Source organism: Enoplosus armatus, chromosome 1, assembly GCF_043641665.1.
Source record: "Enoplosus armatus isolate fEnoArm2 chromosome 1, fEnoArm2.hap1, whole genome shotgun sequence".
NCBI classification, from domain to species: domain Eukaryota; kingdom Metazoa; phylum Chordata; class Actinopteri; order Centrarchiformes; family Enoplosidae; genus Enoplosus; species Enoplosus armatus.
Window position 1 is genome coordinate 13,269,810 of NC_092180.1, and position 23,036 is coordinate 13,292,845.

Here is a 23,036-nt window from a genome sequence, read left to right on the forward strand (position 1 = left end):
GAGAAGAAAACCCAACAAGGTAACAAAGGCTTAGAGCTGATGGATGTAAATGAATCTTCCAGGATGCGTTTGAGTGTGGGAGACTGTAATTTGCTTGTCAATACAGGGTGGTAGCATCACTCTGGTGGCTGGCAGTCTGCAAGTGGCTGTCACCAGGCATTGCTGTACCACAGGGCAATTTCACTCAATGTTTTCCTGACAGATTGGCTCTCGTCCTCAACTCACTGGAGAGGAGGCGGGTAAACTATCCCAGCGCGACATGCCCCTCTTCATTAGTGCCCACACAGGGCCGGGATGAGCCCAGGACCAGCAGGAAACAATGGCTCCGTCCCTGCCTGTCCTTCCCTGATTACAACTGACACCTCTCACCTAACAGAGGAAATTGTGCTCAGATTGTACCCCAATCTGTCCGGACACCTACTATATTCAATTGAGTGAAGAGACAAGAAGGGAATTTCCTTAATTCCACAAAAGAATCTTCTATTTGGGATAGCACTTAATTTGCTGTTTGTACACTACACCTTGCATCAGTTGCCAAGTGAAAAACAATTTACTTAAGGCCAATATGAACTTAATATATATCACCCCTCCTTTTTACAGAACCAGTAAACAGGAGGAGGACCCTTTGAGAATGTCCTGTTTTCTATCATTGGAAGCAGACCTTGGGGTTTAAGCCATTTTAAAGAAAGCATTATTGGATAAAACAGAACATCTGGGTTCTCCGTATGCAGTATCACTGTTAGGACTAAATAAACAGAAACCCTCTGCTTTCACTCAGTCAAAGCTCCATTTTCTATCTCTTGCTGTCTCTGTCTCACTGTCTTGCTTTTCCAATTTCCCATCCACATGTTGAACCATCTCTAAGTGTGTTAGTTGGTGTATTTCTCTCTGAATTACTCTCATCCTCTTTTTTCTTGCTTTTTTTCCCCCCTGAATTGCCCTGGCCCATCACATCCTTATGCTTTACAGTACTGGAAGTCGAGCTGCTTGAGTTAAGACTTAACGCGGCAATTATCATCTGCCGCATTTGCTATGGCATCTCTCTAGGCCCATGATAAACCCGGGCCCAGCCTCAGCTCATGCTTCCACTGTAAAGATGAAAAGCAGCCCACATGCTCAGCAACAACCCAGACCAGATCTCAAGCAGACACATACATCTGAAGGAGTACTCAGAGGCTTAGACGACTGGAGTGATAAGAAAGAGTGTTACACAGTCAGGGACAAACAGGAAGAAAGTGGGAGAGCAGCTAATGTGCGGTTTACATTATCTTTTGTTTGGATGTAAATGCCTGTGTAGTACAGATGTGAAGAAACGGCTTCTATCATTAACAAGTGAAGCACTTTGACTTTGAGAGAGGGGGGGGGGGGGGGGGGACGAGAGAACAGACATACTGTAGAGAGCAGCTGTTTCTGTGTTTATGAGCAGAGGAGCTTGGTCTTTGAAGGTAACCCAGAGCAGTGCAGCAATGCTAGCTGTGTGTGGAAGGCTGGCTAATAGGATGGCTAGGTGAGCAGCTGGATAGAGGCAGTGGTGAACAGAGGGACAGATGGACAGATAGAGTGGATAATGCAGTGAGCTGCACTGAATGGGAGAGCTGGCTCTGGGGCCCTTGGGCCTGGAGAACCCACACACACACTCACACAAGACGGGCTGTGCTTGTGTGTGTATGTGCCAGAGAGAGAAACTGATAGAGAAGGACTTAAATATATATACCGTGTAAGATAGAGAAACGGAGAAAGGCAAGAGGAGGGGTTAGTGCAGAGCAGGTTGGGTGCCAGCAGATGAGACAGATGTTGGGCCATACTGGAAAGCATCGGCACAGTGCACCAGGACGCCTTCCTCCACTCCTGACATCTGGGCCTAGCCTGGGTCAGCCTGCCTGGTCGCCCTGGGCAATGAGCCTGTACAAGCCTTGAGGCAAACGGGGCTGGCGCTGTGCTGCCTTTTAAATGGTGTGGTGCACTGAAGCACAGTTAATGCCCTCATATCCAGCCCAGTGCTCAGCACCCAGGCCAGGCAGAGGTGAATGAGACATTGACAGACAGACGCACTCGCACACAAAGAGACAAGAGTGCGATTAAGAGAGTGTGGCAGCCGTCAGGTAATGCTCACCTCATGTAAAATTCAGAGGATGCTAATTTGTATTAGGAATTGTTACGGTTTTTAGGCAATTCGTTTGTCTTTATTTCAACATTTTTGCAGGCCACAGTTGTAAATGTGCAGTGCACCGTCATTGCTGGCAGCAAGAAATCTGACAAATATCTGCCACTGTATTTTCCAGCACATATTGCCATGTTGTGACTTTCTTAAAGAAAAACAAGATGCACATTCGTTTTTCCACAGAAAGTTTTTTCTCTTTATACTACATGGCATCTGCTCCAGTGTTTGCAGAAGGAAAAAAAAGCGTAGATGGAAGTTACAAGCATATGAATGTTTTTCTCATAATTGATTAGAATGCATATTGAGCTGTAGTATCAGCTTTGTTGTTTTACTAAGCAAACAGAGGCTGCCCGTCTTAATTGCATATCATACTTCTGAGTTGTCTAACATCATCAGCAGAGTGTGTAATCTCAGTTTAATGTCGCAGGCAGAAAAGTGAACCTCTCCGTTTAACCTCTGCTGCCTCCAGAGGGCTTGTTTTTAATTACCAGAGGCTAACAGGCTGACCTTGGGCGTGCTGCACTCACTTTGAATCCATGCTTGCTGAGATCTGCTCCGCACTACTGGGAAACAGGGAATGACGGGGTCAGAAGAAAGACCTTAGATTTAGTGTTTGTGTGTCTCCTCATTTGTGTGTGTTGTTTCTATATTAAGAAATATTACTGTTTTTAGGTGAAAGGCCAAACCTTTCAAAGCACTATGGAAAAAAACAACATTGACACTTACTGTGTTATAATACTAGTAAGTTATACATGCACACTTTTGATAATGGGAAATGGCATGAAGCCTTCAAGCTAACAGAAAACACAAACTACACAAGCACATATTTCTTTTTTGCCAGATTTCTTTTAACACCCACACTGAAATCCCGTTAGCTATAATGTTCATTTTGCTATTTTCGACCATCATACAAGCTGTGCCTTAGTGTGCTGCTCTATGGTTTTTCATGAACAGAAGTATTATATGTGTCCCAGAAGGTGTATATGTTTCCCTGATCAAATAAAGTAAAATAACTAATACAAATACTTAAGAGTGTAGAGGGAAAAAAGGAAGAGAAAAAGGAAACAGAAGGGTCCTGTGCTTTTGCCTACTCCAATACCCCAGAGTTGGAGCACTGACTTTCAGCTTGACCCTAAACACCATGAACCTTTTGCTGCCCCCACCTGGCAAGTAGATATGAAGAAGGGGCTATTAGATGTGAGAGAGTCAACTGGGGGAAGGAGGCAGATGTCTTCTGCTAAGGGAGACCAGCCTTGGCAAGAGCCATCATCCCTCAGCCTTTGACACCACATTGCCCCTTATACTGACAATTTCCTGTACTGAGGTTGTTGTTTCTAACTTAAGTATGTGCTATGTGTCAAACAATACTTTTGTAATCCATTGTAAATTTATTGTCGTTGACGTTTACGTAGACAGACAAAAACCTCCAGACTACACACATCAAATGATGAGGTATTTCATATCTGTCCTTGAGCAGTGTATGGTTGGTTAACACACCTTTCATCTCTCTTTCCCCCTGATTGTATTTATTTTTCTTTGGCTCTTGGAGGTAGAGTATTCCTGGTTACAAGGGTAGCCATTGCTTCTCACCCCATGGCACTGACCTGCTAATCAGTGCTGAGAAGGGGCACCGTGACTGCATCTAATTTGAGGCAAACGTCTAATTGCAGTGTTTTTCCAGGACAATAAAGTTCTTCTCACTCAAGGTCAGGGGCATACCTGTCGACAGGCCTGTTAGCAAACATCTGTCCGACAGACTCAGCTTCCGCTCCTCTACTAAGACTTGTGTGTAGCCTGGAGTGACAGGTAGTGAATGGAGGCTCCCCTCTCTCTCTTTCTCTGTCACTGTTTTACTTTCTCTCCCTGTAAACCCCCACACACAGACACACAGAGTGCCATTACCACTGACATTAACTAAGTCTAGCTCAGATGAGAAGAAAATAGAGTTGGGTCTGCTCCTGTGTCCATTCCTGTCGGAGACAAAAGGCTGTTTGTGAGCGAGGTGGGGGCAGTGCTATCATTGTGGGAACATAATCAGTCTGTCATTTCCGATGCCCATGTGCTGTTGTTATCCCCAGGTCCCCTGGAAGAATGGACCTTTTGTACTACCGCTTATGTGGCGGCGATAAAGTTTCTTACAGGAGCACATATGTGTTTATATCTGGAGACATGTGCATGGACATAAAGTGCTTTGTTTGGCTTTAGACTGCATTTACACTGCTGAAGGTGAAGCCAGCAGGGCCGGGTGGCTTTTTCCCATCCACACAAATGCAGTCTGTATGAGCCCAGTTGAACCAGGAAATGAGCCAGGGCTTTGCTGATTGGTCAGAGGAAGAGAAATTAGATTGTCCCTGACAGCACCATCTGACTGAATAACACAACAAACCATAAGGTTTACCTGGTCTGAGGATAGCAGACCAGTGGGGGAGTTAAGGGGTGCTATCTGTCTGATGAAGTGAGGTCTAAGGCTACATAGCGTAACGCTCTTTCTCAGACAGTAGCTCTATTTGACAGACCCCTGCCATTTGCAGCAGGAGACAAAAGCCAATTTCATCACTTACCTGGTGGCCAATCAATATAGACCTGGGGCGGAAAGAAGTCTCAGCCATGTGGGAGTGCTGGCCTCTGTAGGAACAGAAAAACAATCATCAAATCATATCAGTGTTGTATTATTTGTTTCAGGTTTTAATTATATAAAAAATAGGCGCACAACTTAATGTTAAGATGTTAAACAGTAACTTTATCCAGGATAAAGGATGAATTACTGTGTCAAAAATCTGATCCAACAGACAATTAGCAGTCTGTGGCTCACCAGATTTCTAAAAAAAATATTTCCAAACCCTCATATCAACGTCTTTAACCATCCTTTCTAGTATATGCCACATAATCAGCCCAGTGGTGGAAATGTAAATTGAGCTTTCAGGGTTCAACCCTGTTACAAGCACAACTGTTATTGAGTGCTTCGCCAGTCATTTGAACCACCCTCTTGTGTGGTAATGTCACCAACAGTTGGACATCTTACTGATTTAACGCCAAGGAAAATAACGGTGATTACGTCAGTGTTCAGTGCGCAGGTTTCTAAGCCTTAATAATGCTTGTGTTTAACATATTCTGTGATGGCAATCCAACTGAGGTTGGGTTTCTAACATTGTGGAATGGGACTGTCTCACATGGCCGCGTGGAGACAAATCACAGGCCAGAAACTTCAATAGGAAGCTGTGTAGATCTAGAGAAATGAGAGATCTTTGCTAACACACTTGCATCCAGTCGGCAAACTTTTCTCTGTGATGAGTGGAAAATAGGGGCTCCAAGTATTTTGAATGAAAGCCATCTATGTGTGGTTTTTAAGACTGCTGTCTCTCTCTGGGTTCAGCCTTTGAAATACAGTTAAGACCTTTGATGGAGGTTCTCTGCCAGCCTCATGGAAAGAGAGGAAAGACGTAAAAGAGAGAGAGGGGGAGATGAAGGCAGACACAGAAGCAGAGAGAGTTCTAGGGAGAGGAAAAGACAGAATATAAAACTTTGAATGTTTGCTGGATTTGGATGTTAATGCCTTGCGGGTTTCTTCACCTCCCTACAGCAACTGTATGCCGCCCAGCTTGCCAGCATGCAGGTCTCTCCTGGAGCCAAGATGCCTCCACTCCCCCAGCCCCTCAATGCTAGTGGGCCCATTTCTCCCTCCTCTCTGAAGAACGACAAGAGTTCCTCCAGCCCCATCACTCAAGTCAAGGTACGACCCTTAACTCCTTCAACATGCCCTCCCACCATCCCAGGCCTTGAGTGGTACTTGACCTAGCCTAGCCTAGTTGGTGTTGTCTGAATAAAATAGCATCTACACTGTTCTCCACTTTAGTGTTACAGCCAGCCGGTGCTGAGCCCAACCTCTAACAGGCCATCAATCTGTGGGGCTTTAACAAGGCTCTCTCTCTCTTAACCAGAACTCTGTGGACATGGTTGCTATGGCTATGCCTGCTCCAAGCCAGTAATTTGTGGAACACATGGTTTCAAATTTTTTTTTGTTCACAATGAAAAGTTTTTCTCTTCTTTTTTTGTAACTGAAATGGAATAAAACCATTACAACGGTGCTATACAAATGCTGACAAAAGTGAAGCAAAAAGTAGGATTGACGGCGTTTTTTTTTGCCTTGTAAACAAACCAAATGCAGGATGTGTGTTCTCTGCTGCTGTATGGCATGACTCCACTAGACCTCCATGCAGAGGAAAGGCCACATACATCATCCTCGCTCACTAACGTTATAATCAGAAACATACGCCCATTTGGAGTAGTTTAGCTTAATAATATCACAATGGAGAAAGACCATAAATCATGTCTTGAAATGGTAGGAAGGCACTCTGACTTTCTCTCCACACACACACACACACACACACACACACACACACACACAATCCTTCAGGTCTCCTGCCTCCTGGGATTTCCATTGAAAGATTGCCATCAAACTGACTCTGTACACTCTCTGAACACTGTAATTTCATCACATGAATCCAATTCTCTATTTATCAGATTAGATGGGTGCCACTTTGGCCAATATTAATACAACACTAAATTTAGTCCAAATATTACAAATATTGCCAAATATCACAAAATTAAGGACTTTAAATTAAATGAATCATACATAAATGGAAAGCAAACATTTACTGGCATCCTCCATCTGTATCCACCGTCCAATGGAATCAGATTGCCTTTAGTTTTGTTTGTCTGCTTTCAGCTTCACTGCATGACAAACTGTTATTGGCACAGCAATAACAAGGCCTTGGGGCAGTCTATGCTTGAGCCATATGTTTGGACAAGGAGACACTTGGGCTTTGAAAAAGACTGTTAACGACAGCATGAGCCCTAATCTGATTTAAAAGACTGCTGTATACACAGGGCGATTTATACTGTGCGAAGTGACATTTCTCTTCTGGGATGCGAATGTTTGAATTGTTTCTATTCAGAACCATTCAGCATTTGTATTTGTATTGTATTTAAGCAAATCCACTGTGAACATTGAGTTTAGTGTGTCTTAGCTTAAAGGGCAGTTTGTCCATCATCTTGGATTTCTTTTATATCCAAGGTGATAAAATATCTAATTATGGATGGATATTTTAAACGTATTTAATTATTATTCTACTTTTTAAAAATATGATTTTTACTTTTATTTCAATAAAAAAAAAAGAAGATTAAGTCTATTTCATTTGATCTTTTCAATGTGATTTTAACACAAATGTGTCATCTTTGCGCAATTGTCAATAATAACTCATACAGGTTACTTAAGGATACTCTGGTTTTGTGTGTATTTATCCTACTCTTACGAGTTCAGTTTTTTAACCATTTCAAGCAAAGGAGCGAGCTCTATAATACCTGCCTGTGCCTCCCATTGTTTATCTGCAGGTACCCACAGATAAAACATGTTTGGTCCCAGTAGACAAGCTGCTGAGTGTAGCACCTTGGATAATAGTGCTCTTCATCTCACATCAGTAACTGCTCTAAAGGCTGCAGCCAGCCCAGCAAATAAAACTCCAAACACATGCATCCTCCTCTGACCTCAGAACTTTTTCAAATCACATCATATTTTTAGGAATAGGCATATCAAAGCACATGATAAAACCAAGTATCCACAAATGAGGAATGAAATTAGAAAACAAGTTAATGAAGTAGATAATGTAAATCGACATCTGATGAATGGAACAGCTGTCTTTGATCATTGGCACCGCCGTTATCTGGTCATTATTTATTCTTCGAACCAGAGTGCAGACACAGAGAGCAGGGAGGAGGAGAGGGAGAACAGATGAAGATGTACAGAGAGACAGAATCTGCTTTAATTAGCATGAACAAAGGCGCTGGGCAACTGTGAGGAAGATCGCAGTGGCACAGCTCCTAAGGAAGGATGGATGAAGAGAGGAGAGAGGAAAAAGCAAAGAGAGGGAAGAACCAGGGAGGAGGTGTGGGTCAAGACAGGGATCCCATAATTAACCAGGAACAGAGGGGAACTGTGCTGTCTGGGAATCCTGAGCTCCCCCCAAAATGGAGGCAGGGGGGCCACCTATTCACATCTGTCTTCTCTCATACTCCTATCTCTGCTGCCGTAGGAGGAGGGAACACAGCCGCTCAACCTGTCTGCTCGGCCAAAGACGACAGAACTGGTCAAGTCCCCCACATCCCCAACACAAAACCTGTTCCTCGGCAGTAAAAACAGCCCCAACAGTCTCCTTAGCAAGGGTGGCATCCCCAGCCCACTCGGAGGAGGCCTGGGCAGGGGCTCATCTCTGGGTAAGACTTCGGAGTGTCTCCACTTCACAAACAACATCCCACTCACACACACAGATTTACTCTGTTCAAACGCACATTTACAGTATGCACTCACACCCAGGGAGACCACATTGCAAGGTTTTGGTACTGTTTTTATACTTAATATTTCACAAATAAATGCCAGGATGTTGTGTCAAGTTGTTTTTCTTTTTTTGGCAGTGTGAGTGCCAGCAGACTAATTTTGCTGTCCAAACTCCACTATGTGTGTGCGCATAGATATTCTGTCCAGCCTAAACTCTACCGCGCTGTTCGGGGACCAGGACACAGTGCTGAAGGCCATCCAGGAGGCTCGGAAAATGAGGGAGCAGATCCAGAGGGAACAGCTGCAACATCACCAGCAGGGCATGGAGGCGAAGCTGTCCGCCCTCAGTTCAGTGGGCCTCAACAACTGCAGAGTTGACAAGGTTAGGACTACTATCATATAGTCTGTCCCTGTTTTATCCCTGATTCACGTCCTCCCCATTGCAAGCTTTTTCCGTAAAAGCAAAAAACGAGCAGTTGACCACAAAGAGTGTTCAGCTGAAGTAGTGGAGGGAAGAAACTATTAAAGAAAGTAGAACATGGTGATTTTGATATAGCAGTAATTCTTAAGGCTAATATTTTCTTTAATCCGTGTCCAGGGTGGTCGCATTGATAAGAGCTGGCATAGTGCAGTGTGTACATGTGTGTTTACTCAAATTAGTACGAATATGTTTGTGTGTGCGTGTTTAGAGGACTCTGTGTTGTTGATGCTGGTGTGAGGGCCGTGACAGGCCATGGCGGTGCCCGGTGTGGGTTAAGAAGACTCTGAAGTCTCTGCCCAATTAAAGCAGACTTGCAGCCCTCTCCGTCCCCTGACGTGGGATGGGGCTGCTTTGTACCAGGAGCACACACTCCCAGGGATTCCCTTTAAAAATATCTTCAATCGATGAGTCAATCAAGGAGAGAAAAAAGCTGTCCTCCTCTCTTCAGCTTGATGCCATGTTGCCAGTTGGCTGTGAGGAGCAGGCAGGAACTGGGAGCGATGCTCATTAATATTTCAGCACCTGACACTTTCAACCAACAGCCTCAACTAGGTCAATGTATATGTAAAAAAGTCAATGAATATCTATTTTGATTTCCCTCTAATTTGGTATTTGGAAGAGATCACTGTCTATGCAGGTGGCAATCAACTATGCTCTCACTGAAGTGAAGCAAATAAAGTGGTGCAGCCCATAGAGTGACAGAGCCTCCCCTGCCCTTAGCCCTCACTAACCTGAGCAAAAAAAGAGCTTTACAATAATCAAATCCACAATCTTAGTTTTGTACCATGTCACAATTTCTCCAAGGCACAGGCACATCATCTTGCACAAAATTCAGTTGAAAGCTTTTTTTCCCCTCCCTGTTCTTTGTTTAGTTACAACATGGTATGTGAAACTTTCATCATGAGCATGCAAGCATCCTTTTTTCAGTCTCAGTCAAAGGAGGTGGTACAGCTGTCTCCCTGCCTCCCAACTAAGGTGAGGCTGTGGTCAACCAAGCAGCCGGATGTGCCATGACATGAAAGCTGTCACTGAACAATGCTTGTAAAGAGCCATTTTCAACAAGCAGCACACACCTACAGCTACATTGTCCTTAGCAGGTAGAGCTTAACAGCCTTTTTACTCCCTGCTTAGTCTTTTGTCCTGAATATTGGACAACCTATGATAAAGCAATCACCTCGGAGGAGGAGAATGCTTTTCTTTTTTTTCTCTAAAGGAATCTTCTGCTTGAAATAGTCAGTCACTCCTCGCCTGTAATCTACCTTTTGTCTGTGTTTACCACCTGAGGAGAGAGAGTGTGTGTGTTTTTAAGAAAGAGAGAGAGAGAGAGAGAGAGAGAGAGAGAGAGAGAGAGAGAGAGAGCGCGCTGGATAAGTGAATGTGAAGTAGTAATAAAAGGGCCATACATTGAAATACTATTTAAGAAATGAGTACTCTAACAGCATCATATTATTTACACACAAAAATGAAACACCAAATAATAACTAGAGCAAGTTCAAACGGAAAATGTGATTGTTGCATTGCATTTGAAGTCAATTAAGCCATACACACATGCCTGTGTCTGTGTTTCTTGCAAAGACCTATTAATATCAATAATTGAAAGCATCACCTCAGGTAATATGTTTCTGTTTTCATTGCAACATAATTTCTTGTCTCGTTGAATGACACCTTAACAGAGCTCATGCTTGACTCTCTGGCTCGTGCAAATCATAGTGAGATATTGTCACCTCTTAGTTTCAGTGACACTGGCCCTATTAGGATGGTGTGAAATGAGAGGCACGCTTTATCAAGTCAGCTAAAAGAATTGCCCCATCATCTTCATCCTTCGGCTGCAATAAAGAACAGAAGGTTGTAATTCAGCGGTGAAATGAGAGAGAAGGAGAGAGAGTCTTTTGCTGATACAAGCCAACGAACTAGAAAGGTTTGAATACCCCAGATAAAAGCTTTCACTTTGGTCAGTTTCAGAATATTAATATTTCACGAAAGCGCCTCACCTGACATAAATATGGTGTGGTCTTTAATAGCTCCCCTTCCCAGTCTGTTGTTTGGAAGTTTATCATAGTGAAAGCTTACATGAAGAAGATTCTGGAAAGGTAACATAAATGGGATTAAGGAGAGGTTAAGATCATCCAGTGTGGCTGTTAGAGGGGGATATTAAATATTGATTTATCCCACTGTAATGACCGGCCAGAGGAGTGGGTCTAAGTGCTGCTTACAGATGGATCAATTCATCTTTTCATACAAAGTGTGTCTGAACAGTACAATGCATTCCTCCCTAACCTTTATCACTATGACTCTAGCTCTCTCTGTTCTGCAGTATACAAGCCTTTAACCTCAGGACATGTAAAATATTCATGCTTTACAGGAGGGGATTTTCTTGCTTGTCTTTTTATTTGTCTGTTTTTACTATATCCCATCAGTACAATAAAACCTTTTACAACCCTTCTGCAATTTACCTGTTTGAAATATTTATCTAAAGATATTATTGTCTGCTGAGGGCAATTACTTTGTTCCATTATTTACCATCTCCTCCTCATCCAGTGGAAGCTTTTATCTAGAATGTGCCAGTATGCCGACAGTCAAATACAGTACTTCTGAATCCATTTGTAACCATTTGAATTGTTTCCCTTTATTATGCACTGTAGCTATATCTGGACACGAACCCTGTTTTTCAGGGTCAGGGGTGAATAAATATCAAGTATCCGTTTCTGTATGTTTTCAGACAGCATGTCATCTCTCATATCTAACTAATACACGTTTTTTAATGTAAATGTAACCAGCAAGCAGCAAAAGCAAAAGAGTTTAAATTTAGCATTCACTGTGTACAATGTACAATGTATCTATTGCTTCATCTTTCTCATCAATACAGAACTGGTCAGGTGTAGCCAAAAAGCTGCTTTGCCAGAACACATTACAGGTGCTGCTAGTAGCAGACATGAATAGCATACTTGTCAACTGTAAAGTGTAAATAGCCTTTAAATGAGTATCTTGATTCCTCTTACTCAGAAATTGCAGTCAAATAATAGAGCTCTAATTCAGTTTTCAGCCCCAGCAAACTGTTGCCTCTGTGACCAAAGAAAAAAGTCTTATCACTTAATATTACAAACTTTCAGCCGCCATCCATCTTGTACACACATATTAGCAAGTCCCTGACTGAGGTGGTGTCCAGTGTGACTGGTTAGAAAAAACACACCATCGTCCAGGCAGAGAGGAAGAGATAAAAGTCTTATCACATTTTGGGCAGCTGATTGACTATTCATCTGGTCCAAACCTGCAATTTCTTGGCCCTGGGCCATTGGCCAAGCCTTGTAGTTGAACTCCGTGTAGTCAGATATGGCAGATTTCTACACTGAGCATCAATTTCTCTTACTTTAGTTCCGACAGACGTTGCATATGTGATGCCCTAGAGGTTGTGTGAGATAAAATATATTCCTCTGCTGACATGCCCCTAACTGGAATCAAAAGGTGAAAGGCCAGTGTATTAACCTATTGAACTGCCCTCTTCTGCCCCGCTACACCTCCTCTCCTCAGTATTGATGACTACAATTGTCTATTTCCCCTGTCCCAGAGCTCATCCTGTAAATATTCAAATGGAGCTTACACTGGTGCTCCACAAAATCCAGACTCCTAACCTATTGGTTATAGTGGTTATACTGTTCCCCCCTGTGTGTGTGTGTGTGTGTGTGTGTGTGTGTGTGTGTGTGTGTGTGTGTACATACAGTACATGTGCATGCACGTACGTGTGTATGTGTGTGTGTGTGTGTGTGTGTGTGTGTATGTGATGCCAGGGCTCTATTCAGGCAAAGCCCTCACAAAGACTTTGAATATAATCTTGTCTGGTCTGCAGCCCTGGAAGCAATTTTCTGCTCCTTTTCGACTGCTGTCTTGGAAATTGCAAACCAAGGCGTTTTGGCTGCAATGTAAATCCTTGGCATACAAGGGTTTGCCCATCCAAATTAGATTATGCTCAGCTCCCAGACACTGGATGTAGCCAGCAAGTGCTATTGTGAAGATTGCTTACATTAATGCTTTGTCCAATTGTTCATGTTTGCCAAAAGAATAAAAATAATGTATGACTCTGGATAATATGTGCCTGGGCATGTGTGAGTGTGTGTGTCTGTGGGCTCCTTTCCCAGGTCAGGTCTTTTGCTCTGTCTCGCCTCTTCCCCAGAAAGACATCAACACTGCATCTTGGTAGGGTCATTTGGCAGTGGTGGCTCCATTATTTTCTACAGTTGTCATTTTACATGGTGAATTTCTGGCCTGCTGCAGTCGCTCAGAAATGCTGCTGGCCTCAGTGGCTAAGACCTGTGATACTGCACTCACCACAAGGCACATACAACAAAGGACGAGGAAAAGAATAGGCCACAAAGGACCATTTATAGTCTACTGTATTGTTGCAGGAAACCCAAGGGCTCCAGTGTCCAACAAGTCTTGAGGTTTTTTTGGTAATGCTGCTGTTTCTAATATCCTGCTGTTTGCAACCTGGAGGGTTTGATAAGGCACTCGATTTCATCCCAACTTAACATTCCCTGGAGGACCCAGTGAACAGTTCTGGATCATTGAGGATTAGAAACCCGTAAAAGCACATGATGTCAACACAAATGATCTCAGCAGCAATATAAGAACTGAACACTGTGTCAGAAATGCTTCACAGTGCTGAGATGCTTATATAATACACACTAAAATGATGGCATTTTCAGCACATCTGAGTCTAATTGAGGACGACACACAATTGCGTACATACTTTGCATTCAACAAAATATATTAAAAATTATCACAAAATGTCCCAAAGACAACACAATGACAAAAAGAAATCCATTGGTTTAGACTAAATGCACATTTCAAATAGGCACTGAAGGGTCACACTTTGTAGGTTTGACTTGTTTTCCCTCTGTCTTGAATAATGATAGCATATCCTTTTATTAAAAACAACAATAAACATTAAATTGGCACAAAGCCCAGAGAAGGGTTACCTCATCATTTTTTTTACGTAGTTTAAGCTCCCTAATTTAATTAAAGGCCATTCCTCCTTATGTTTTAAACAAATGAGGTGATGCCCTGGCAGTACAAATGGGACTGGAATAGCTGGCCATCTCTGCTCTGTGTGATGTTGAGGACGACTACTATAGAACAGACGCCAGCCTTTTGTGGCTGCTACTGTTGATTCTGCTGTTGCCTGCATTAGCCTTAGCAAAGGGAGAGCTCGGGGTAAAAAGAGAGCAACAGTCTGTATGAAAGGAACTGTGGGTTTACCGCATGGCTGGATGTGCTTAACATTTAAATGGTTCAAAACTAGCAAAAACTACTGGAAAGCTGCAGACTTATAAATAACATTGCAACTGGTTACAATAAAAATACAAAACAGATGAGGCGCTGAGCTGTGAGGGGCTGCAGCCATGTTAAAGTGCAGTCTTTGTTTCCATCAGGGCTGGGACAGATTGTTGAGGGGTTTAGTCTGAGACCCTCAGAGTGAAGACTCTGAGGGCCACAGACCACAGCGATGACTGACACTTGATACACAAAGCCCTGTATTGTGGTCAGAGAACCATTGCCTTCAACTTGCCACATACCAGGTGTGTGATATAACCAGAGCCAGTTCAGCACATTATCAAACATAAGTGGCTGTTTAGGGTCCTGCAGCTGTTAAAGGTTCCAAAGATGAAAATGTTAAACATACGCAATCATATACTTTCCCTCACAAAAGAAACACGGATGAGACACAGAATAGTTTAGAGATCTTGGAAAGTAAAGCAGTCACTGATGTCAGATTTCACAGAAAGGGCTAAACATGCCATTTACAGTATATACAGTACACACATATATGGCCAAAAAATAACTAGACTATTATATGACTATAAGTTGGCAACTGGTAATTTTTGGAAGGAATAAAATGTGTCACGCCTGCCAGCTGCCTGAAAGAAATGAAGCAATTTTCTCTTTAAACAACCATTCTGATGTCAAAATGATGCCAACTTAGTCTGTGCTTGTATCATCTGGTTTACCTTATTCCTTTTTCAACATTGTGTCAGATCAGATAATTTAGTTTCAAAATCAATAACAATCCAATAATTGGTTAATTAATACCAATATAACAAAATTAACTATGCATGTTTTGGACCTAGCCCAGTCGAGGTCTAGTAATACGACTTGCAACGAGGCCTGGTCTATTTTCATCAAGGTATTAACAACATATGGGACTTAGAAAAATGTCCAAACCTCTCTGCCATGACTATTGCCTGGTACAGTTAAGCCTCTCTTCACCTTGGCCAAACTCATTTCATTTCATTAGAGCAGCAGCATAGTCAAGTTGTTCACTACCAAAAACCATAGATGGTATCTCTTGTGATGTGGTAAGTAGTGCATCAACTTCTTCTGATATTAAATGAAAAAAAACACTTAGATAGTCTAAACCTGACCCAACAAACTGAGCCAGTTCCAAAAAACTGCACGCTGATCTGCACCACAGTCTCCATTACTCTTCTGTTTATTTTTCTTTTATCTCTATTTGAACAATCTCAGGCCATATAGCTTCTCCTACAACCTGGCGCTATTTACAAAGGAGCAAGTGAAGGAGTGTCAGGGTTGGCAATATGTTGCCTAAATATAGGGCAGGAGTAGGCACAATGCACAGGGCCGTCCGCCACCCGCCTCTGCTCAGAATACACCCTGTGGGCAGAGCAGCAGGCCTCCGGCACATGTTCTGTGGCCGGCCAGATTAAAGCTCTCTTTACAGCATTGACAAGGGCTCTTTTAGGTTCCCTCGCCCAAGAAGTTGCACAGACTCTGCTATCTATCCTCTTTCTACTTCTCTGTCTTCCTCAGTGACTCATGACTTCACTGGAGTGGCTCATGACTTCACTGGGCAGCCATGTGCAACGGAACCAAATGCATCCCCTACCAAACTTTAAAGACAAAAGACTGCACAGGCAGGGCAGATGAGATTATTGTGGGTGGCAGTTTTCCACTACAGCTCAGAGTGCGTCGCTATAATTTTAGTTGTGGGGTGAAGAGCTCCATGCTGAAGTCATTTGAGGGAGGGACCGGTTGCTTGCCAGCGGTCGTGGTCAGAGTGGGAGGGGAATAATGTGTACTGTTACATCTTTTGTTTCCTGTCTCTTTATCTTTGCCTCTTCACAGCTGCACGACTGTTCTTTATTTCTTTTGCGTTCAAAGTCTTTTATCATTCCCTTGTACTGTACATTATAAATACCCTTTTATATCAGCCACATACTCACTCTATTTTCCTGGCAGGACGGCCAGCTTCGCGAGATACTGCATGTCCTTTGCTACTTCTCTGTGTCAGAGTGATCAGTAAAAATTTAATGACACTATAAAATAATAAAAGTGCCATTAATTTATCACAGCACTTGATGCGTGGGCAGTAAAGAAGCATTAGTTCACTGAATATTTTCAAGCTTTAAAACAAAACCCTGATGCTGCACAGATAAATTATGGCCCTAATTTCAACTATAATTCTAATTCTCAGATATAAATCACCAAACTTATAACCAATAAGTATATTAAGCCCAGTATATAAAATTTTATGAAAATTTGTGGGACCATATTGCACAGATAGATATTAATTAGCATAGCTAACACAAGGAAGGGAGGAGTACTTACTATAACTACCCCAAGCATGTAAAATTCTGGCTCGTACAAAGTATATGTACATGTTTTCTATATAATCACCAAGAAAAAAAAACACATGATCCTTTTTATGTCAAATGAAGTTAAGCTACCTCAAAGAACCCTCCAACAAGAGCCTCATTCAGGCTTGTTCCCAGCTGTCTAATGCGCTGATGTTCGCTAATCATATGACTTTGTGCAGTGCAGAAAGAAGTTCAACACTGAGCTAGTTATTAATGACATTCATTGACGGATGGCCCCTGTTCTCTCTCCTTCTCAGCCCAACATGATGCTTAATGATCATGAGTTTATAAAAGGACTTGATTGATCAGGAGGGACCAACGAAGCGCAGAAGAGGGACGAGATGACTACTTTATTACAGACATACAGTACCCATGAACGCTGTGTCTTCCTAGTGGACTGTCCAAGTAGCATCTGAGGCAGCGCCATTGCCCATCCAGCTAATCGTACATCAGTCACTTTGTCATCGGGCTGCTAGCTTCTTTCATTAAGAGCAATAATGTGGCGGGGTGATGAATGCTGCTCTGTGTGCGCGTGCATGCGTGTGTTGCTTAACGCAGAATGTGACACAGAGAAAGGCACCATACTCCATCTTCTCTTTACAAAGCGTCCTCTTGCCCAGCAGGGACCACCACATATGTCATAATTAGAAAACACTTAAGTAAGCAAAGGGCTGTCAGATAGACAGGCTCTAATCACAGGCCATAAGCAGGTAGTGGTTAATTGTATATCAGAATCACTCAGCTGGCCATAAATAATGACTGCTCCTTCAAGTATGATGGTAAATTGCAGTGCTCTTTCTGTCTCTCTCGCAGTCCTTTCTTTTGAGGAATAGTTCTTGAATAAATAAAAGCATCAGGAAAATCAAAATACTGTGAAAGGCCTCAAATGGACTTGAACTATCTTCATCCTTCATCTTGTCATCTTTTATAACCCTCAAGGAAAAAAAGGTTATACAAAAGAAAAAAAAATTGGATGGATAGATTTCTTAATTTGATTTATTTTTTATTTTTTTTCAAACATGTACTGTAATTACTGCTGGCTATTGTTGCCAACGTGATTTCATTTGTCAGGAAAAGGCAAGAAAATGAATCAAATGCAGCCGTAAATAAATATTTTCACTTACAATAGTTAGGTCTGCTTAATTTTTTATCACCTTCTCCTACTAGAAGAAAACAAAACTTCCCTGTGGGGGAAAAGTGAAAAAACAACAAAATGGTGCAATGCATTACAAAGAAGGGACTGAAAGATTAATGTGTGTGTTGGTGTCGGTGTGTGTGGCAGGGGAGCTGTTAGTATTGTGTGGGGACTCTACCTGAGTATCTGTTCAGACTGCATGTGATAGGCATGTTTAGAAAAGAAAGAGGCAGAGGTCAGTACAGACAGTACATCTCTGGCACAGATTGAATGCTCACCCTGGGAGTAAAACAAATGCTTTTTTTCTGAATGGTGGCAACATGCCTGCTTTTAGTGTCATCCAGGCAAAACCTAGGGGGGGGGGGGATTATTTGTATCATGCAGAGTCAAAGTGTCCATCTCCTAGTTGAGTCTTTAGAGAGGAAGACAGCCCTTTGCTAATGCCCTGTGTATTCACTGAGGAAGTAGGTCATTCAACAATGGAGCCAGCAGCAGTCGGCACTCTCCCCTTGCATAATACATTAAGTGTAATGTGCAGCAACTATTCAGAGGCCCCCCGAAAGCTGTTATTTTATTCTGTAAATGCACACGGACATGACATTTAATATTGTCACAGAGCGCTGAATGACAGGGTTTCATTGTGCGTCAAGTACAACATGATGCCAAGTTTAATCTGAGCACAAAGCGACATGACAAACGCGAAAACACGGTGTGTTCTCCAAAGCATGAACTCTGAATAAATGATGGGCGCTGAGCTCTGGGCGCTGTAGACTGGAAGGGAGGATGTAAGGAGAAGATTACAGAGGAAAATCTGAGCACTGCAAAGAGGGCCACGGCCCCATTGTGTGCTTGGGATCACAAAGTATCCTTCTGTAAATCTATTTACAGCACCCCTGGCCCTCACTGTCTCTCTGCCTCCTGTCATCCATTATAGCAGCTGCTGAATAGAGAGATGAGAGAGGAAAAAGCTACATCTAGCTCATGTCAAAAGAGCAGCTCTTCAAAAGAACCTCCATTTATCAAAGACACTTTTTTTCCTTTTCAAATTTTCAGATTCCTGATGGGGTTATTTTTACAATTCTGTCACTGTAAAAATGTGTATATGTGCTTGTTCGTGTACCTGACTGTTTGTATTTCCCTGTAGGAGAGGGCACATTTCGAGAGCATGGGGCACCACCTCGGCAAGTTGGGTGAGGAAGGAAAGATCGGCCACAGAGTTATTGACCTCACCAGGCCAGAAGATCTAGATGGTAAGGCCATATTCGCGTTTCTCTCTTTTATTATCGCATATAATTGTAATTGACTGCTTGTACATCAGATGCTTTTATGTTTCTTCATAGACCACACAAATTCACTGAAAGTTACTGTGAATTCTGTGCTTAAGAGTAAATAATGTTGAGCAGATTCTCTGCACACTCTAGACTAATATACTTTGAAAGCAAAAGGAGTTTTGACGGCTGATGAAGCTCGCTACTGCATGTGGCTATGTGTCTCACTTTTAGCTAATAGAATGGTTTGTAAGGGTGTGTGCAGAAACATGTGGGTGTGTGTGGGTGTGTGTGTGTGTAAGGGAGATGTGGGGGTTGGGGTGAATGCCGTTTGAAATGAGCCGTAGCTCCGAGGTTTTCACAGATAGGTGAGCGGAGGACAAGGGTGCATGAGGACAAAGCTGGCTTTTTTCCAAGCTCAGCTCCTGTTGCTGTTGTGCTTGTTTGAGGTCCTGGGCACAGGGGTGTAAATTCGGTTTGCACCAGTGTGACAAAGCGTCATCTCCCTTTGTGGCGCTGGCTCCTACACAGGAGCAAGGAGTACCTCAGTGCACCAATGTTTGTCAGACATAAATATTTGTGGCAGTTTCCATGGCACTTCAGAGTCGGGGCAAAGAGGAAAATGGTTCTGACTCATCTTTGATGCCTCAAAGAGTCTCGAGGCAGAAGGATAGATATTTCTCAGGACAATGTAACCCATCAACATCTTTAAATAGCATCTTAGACACATTTCCCATCATTTTTAGAAAGAAATGATCCCGCGTAATTGGTTCACATAGACATTTATAAAAAAAAAAGTTTTACTTCTCATAAAAATGTTTGTTTACCAACTCCAAAGCAAATGTCTTTTTTTAAATCATGTCTAGTTTCACATCACACCCAATCCTGAGGATTTGAGTTAGAGGTGCATTTAGCGGATTCATTGACATGTTTCCCATGTGAGCCACAGCAGCAGATCCCATCCCACCCGTCTGACTCCTCGGACATATGTGCTTCTAGTGCTCATTCTCCCAGTGGGAACCTTCCCTCTGTGGCTACTGTGGATTCAGGACTGAAACAGAGCGCGCACCAGGGCAGTTGTGTCCTTTTAAGTCCTGCACAGGGCAGAGGGAAAGGCTTGCGCCAGACGCCTCACATCAGTGTTCCCAGTGGGCTATGGATTAGGAGCAAGCAGAGGTTAGAGGAGAGGAGAGGTCCTCTTCCCAGGAGGAAATGGCTGGGAGCCAGGGCAGTACACATAACTCAAAACACACATTTACCATTTATTCTCTTTCGCCACAAATATATCTGTCCGTCTCTTTCAGCTTCACCAACAGGAAAACACATACGGTTGAATGATGTGAAGCAGGGTTTTATGATGTGAACCACAAAGTGTTTACTCTTCTGAGGACATGTTTACTTTTGAAATCCTTGTCGTGAGGATTTTCTACTCCCTGGACCAATTGAGGTTTGGCTTCTTGGCATACCTTCATATATAGAAACATACAGTATCTATCTCAGTGCAGCAGACTTGTGCTCTCTTTAATAACCTATGTTTGTTCGTCAAAAGTCATGCAGATGTCATTTGGAAATTTGGTTGAGAAGTTAAAGTTTGTTTTTATGTGAAGCTTTTATATTTCAGTTGTTTAAACAACTATATGTCAAAATGTAGGAAGGATCTGCTTCACATTAAAATCTAGTCATTTCATTCTTCTGAAACAATGATTATATGTCATCCAGTTGTCCGAAAAATGTTTACGTTTTCAGCCAAACTAAGCCCAGTTTTTACCAAGACACCTGGATGTCTTTTGACCTGTAAATTGTAAAAAAAAAAAAAAAAAATGCTTACTGAGTACTAAATTCATAACTTAAGTCATAAATTGTATTAATTTTGGGATCATTCTGGTACAGAAGGGAGGAAATTAATTTGGAAGCTCCTCTGTATTTCATAACACTTTTCCTCAGTAGTTTGGAACACACTGCATATACTTTTTTTTTATACATTTCCTGAAGAGGAAAATTACTGGGTGTACCTCCCAACCCTTACATAGGGTGTGAAAGCCCCTTGGTGTGTAGCAGCTTTCCCTCCAGAACAGAGCAGCCACATTGAGCAGGCCCAGTGTACAGCGGACTTCTGTCATCACAGCAGTTCACAGAAAGCTTTAGGTTGCTTAAGCTAATATTTGCGAAACATTCAGCAACCAAGGTCCTAACGACTTGGAAAAGAAAAAAAAAGTGGCACAGGAATGGAAATAGATAGGATTTCCTTCATTTTACAAAGCCACGAGCCACACGCATGAACCCAGTGCAAATTCATTAGGTCTTTTTAAGCTCTGACGAAAACATTTCTTAACACCACAAAGGCCTCAGCCCAGCCAGGCCCTTTGTTCATTCACATATGGCAGTATGGAGTTGCTGTGTAGCTGAGGTTGTGTGTTTGTCTAAACCGCCCGCATCACTGAGGGTCCGCAGAGAACAAAGAGGTTGTTGAGAGATGTGTGGAGGCAGGAAACAGAATTAATCTAAACGCCCAGTGTGATAATATCAACCATAGAGTGAGAAAAGATGAGGCTGTAGCCAAGCAGTGCCTCTAACAAAGTCCTTATGGAATAGGATGAGAAGAACAGTAGTGTTGCATTGTTGTTACAGATCACTGTTGATGGGTTTCTTTATATCAGTAGCTCCAAGCTGTTATGAAGTTTGATTCGAGTTGATTGTTTGAAGAGGTTTTTGTTGTTGTTTTTCTTCCACTGTGAGGCCGTGGGAATCAAGCTCTGGCTTTCATTGCTGAGGAGTTTTCCTAGAAGAAAGCTCAGATAAGGCGGCTCAGACATAATGATTTATCAAGTCACAACAACAATAGCTGAATAGGTCAACACAATCAATAAGAGAGTTTTGTTTTGAAGTTGGCAAATTCAAATTTACCCCCAACAGGACACATTTCTGTGTGTTTCTTGTGTCTCTGTGTGTGCGTGCATCTCCTTTTGTGTGTGCAAAGCTGGGATGTTGTGGAAGATTAGACTCCACTTTAAGGTTAAATGCATATGAGAGGGGAGTAGACAAAAGTGGAAGCCATAGCCTGCATGTTGAAACAGGTTGGCTGTTTGTTCCCAAGTTCCCATGTGTGCACACTCACACACTCACACATTCACTCACGCACACACGCGCACACACACACACACACACACACACACACACACACACACACACACACACACACACACACACACACACACACACACACACACACACACACACACAAAAGTGCCCCAGAAAACTCAAATCATCCTAACTGGAAAAGAAAAAAAGGATTGACGTGTTATAATAGGGCTTATATCACTTGTAATTTGTAATGGTTTAATTAGCGTGCTATGAGCTCAGGCTAGAACAGGGGCACTGAGCGCTGCGTCCTGTCTGTCCATACACATTAATCTAGCCTGATCCTGCTCTGAGGGAGAGGCTCTATTGTCAGCAGTAAATGCCTTCAGTCAGAGGTGTTAGATTTGATCCCAACAGGGAGGGCTTGGCAGGTTTGCGTGATTGTTGCCTGCTCACTGAGGCTCATCCTCTTGAGCGGATTCCTGGGTGACATTATGTGTCTGCCCGCAGAACAAAGATGAGTAAGGAGGAGAAAAGGGGGAGGGGAGGGAGGGGGGCGGCGGCTGGGGCAGTGCTACCCTCTGGCTTGGTACATGGTCGAGTCTGAGCCTGCAGCTCACAGGTGTGATAGGCTTTTGGGCCTCACTACATTCTCTCTCTATTTCCCCTTTTTTCTGCTTCGTCCTTATCCGCTCTCCCTTGTCCATTTTTTAATACCCCCCCCAACACACATACACACGCAATCATTATTTCTCACTGTAATTCATGCTGCTCATCTGCAGTGTTTCCAGGAGAGACAAATTAAAAGGGGATTCTCATATCGCTCTGTCACACTTGAGCTGCAGGCCTCATGAATCACAATAAATTCTATTAAGCAGCACTCCCTCTGTTTCGCTCGCTCCCCAGCTACCACCCAGGGGGCCTGCCCCTGTC

General features: G+C 42.8%; 1 protein-coding gene across 1 annotated transcript in view; it reads left to right on the plus strand.

The window, feature by feature from the left end:
* Nucleotides 1–23,036, plus strand: part of sox6 (SRY-box transcription factor 6) — a 101,777-nt gene that overhangs the window by 73,138 nt on the left and 5,603 nt on the right. Inside the window, exons 9-12 of the mRNA XM_070908149.1 lie at nucleotides 5,742–5,891; nucleotides 8,251–8,431; nucleotides 8,687–8,874; nucleotides 18,902–19,007. Of these exons, the coding sequence (XP_070764250.1) occupies nucleotides 5,742–5,891; nucleotides 8,251–8,431; nucleotides 8,687–8,874; nucleotides 18,902–19,007 (625 nt within the window). The remainder of the gene's footprint in view (nucleotides 1–5,741; nucleotides 5,892–8,250; nucleotides 8,432–8,686; nucleotides 8,875–18,901; nucleotides 19,008–23,036) is intronic.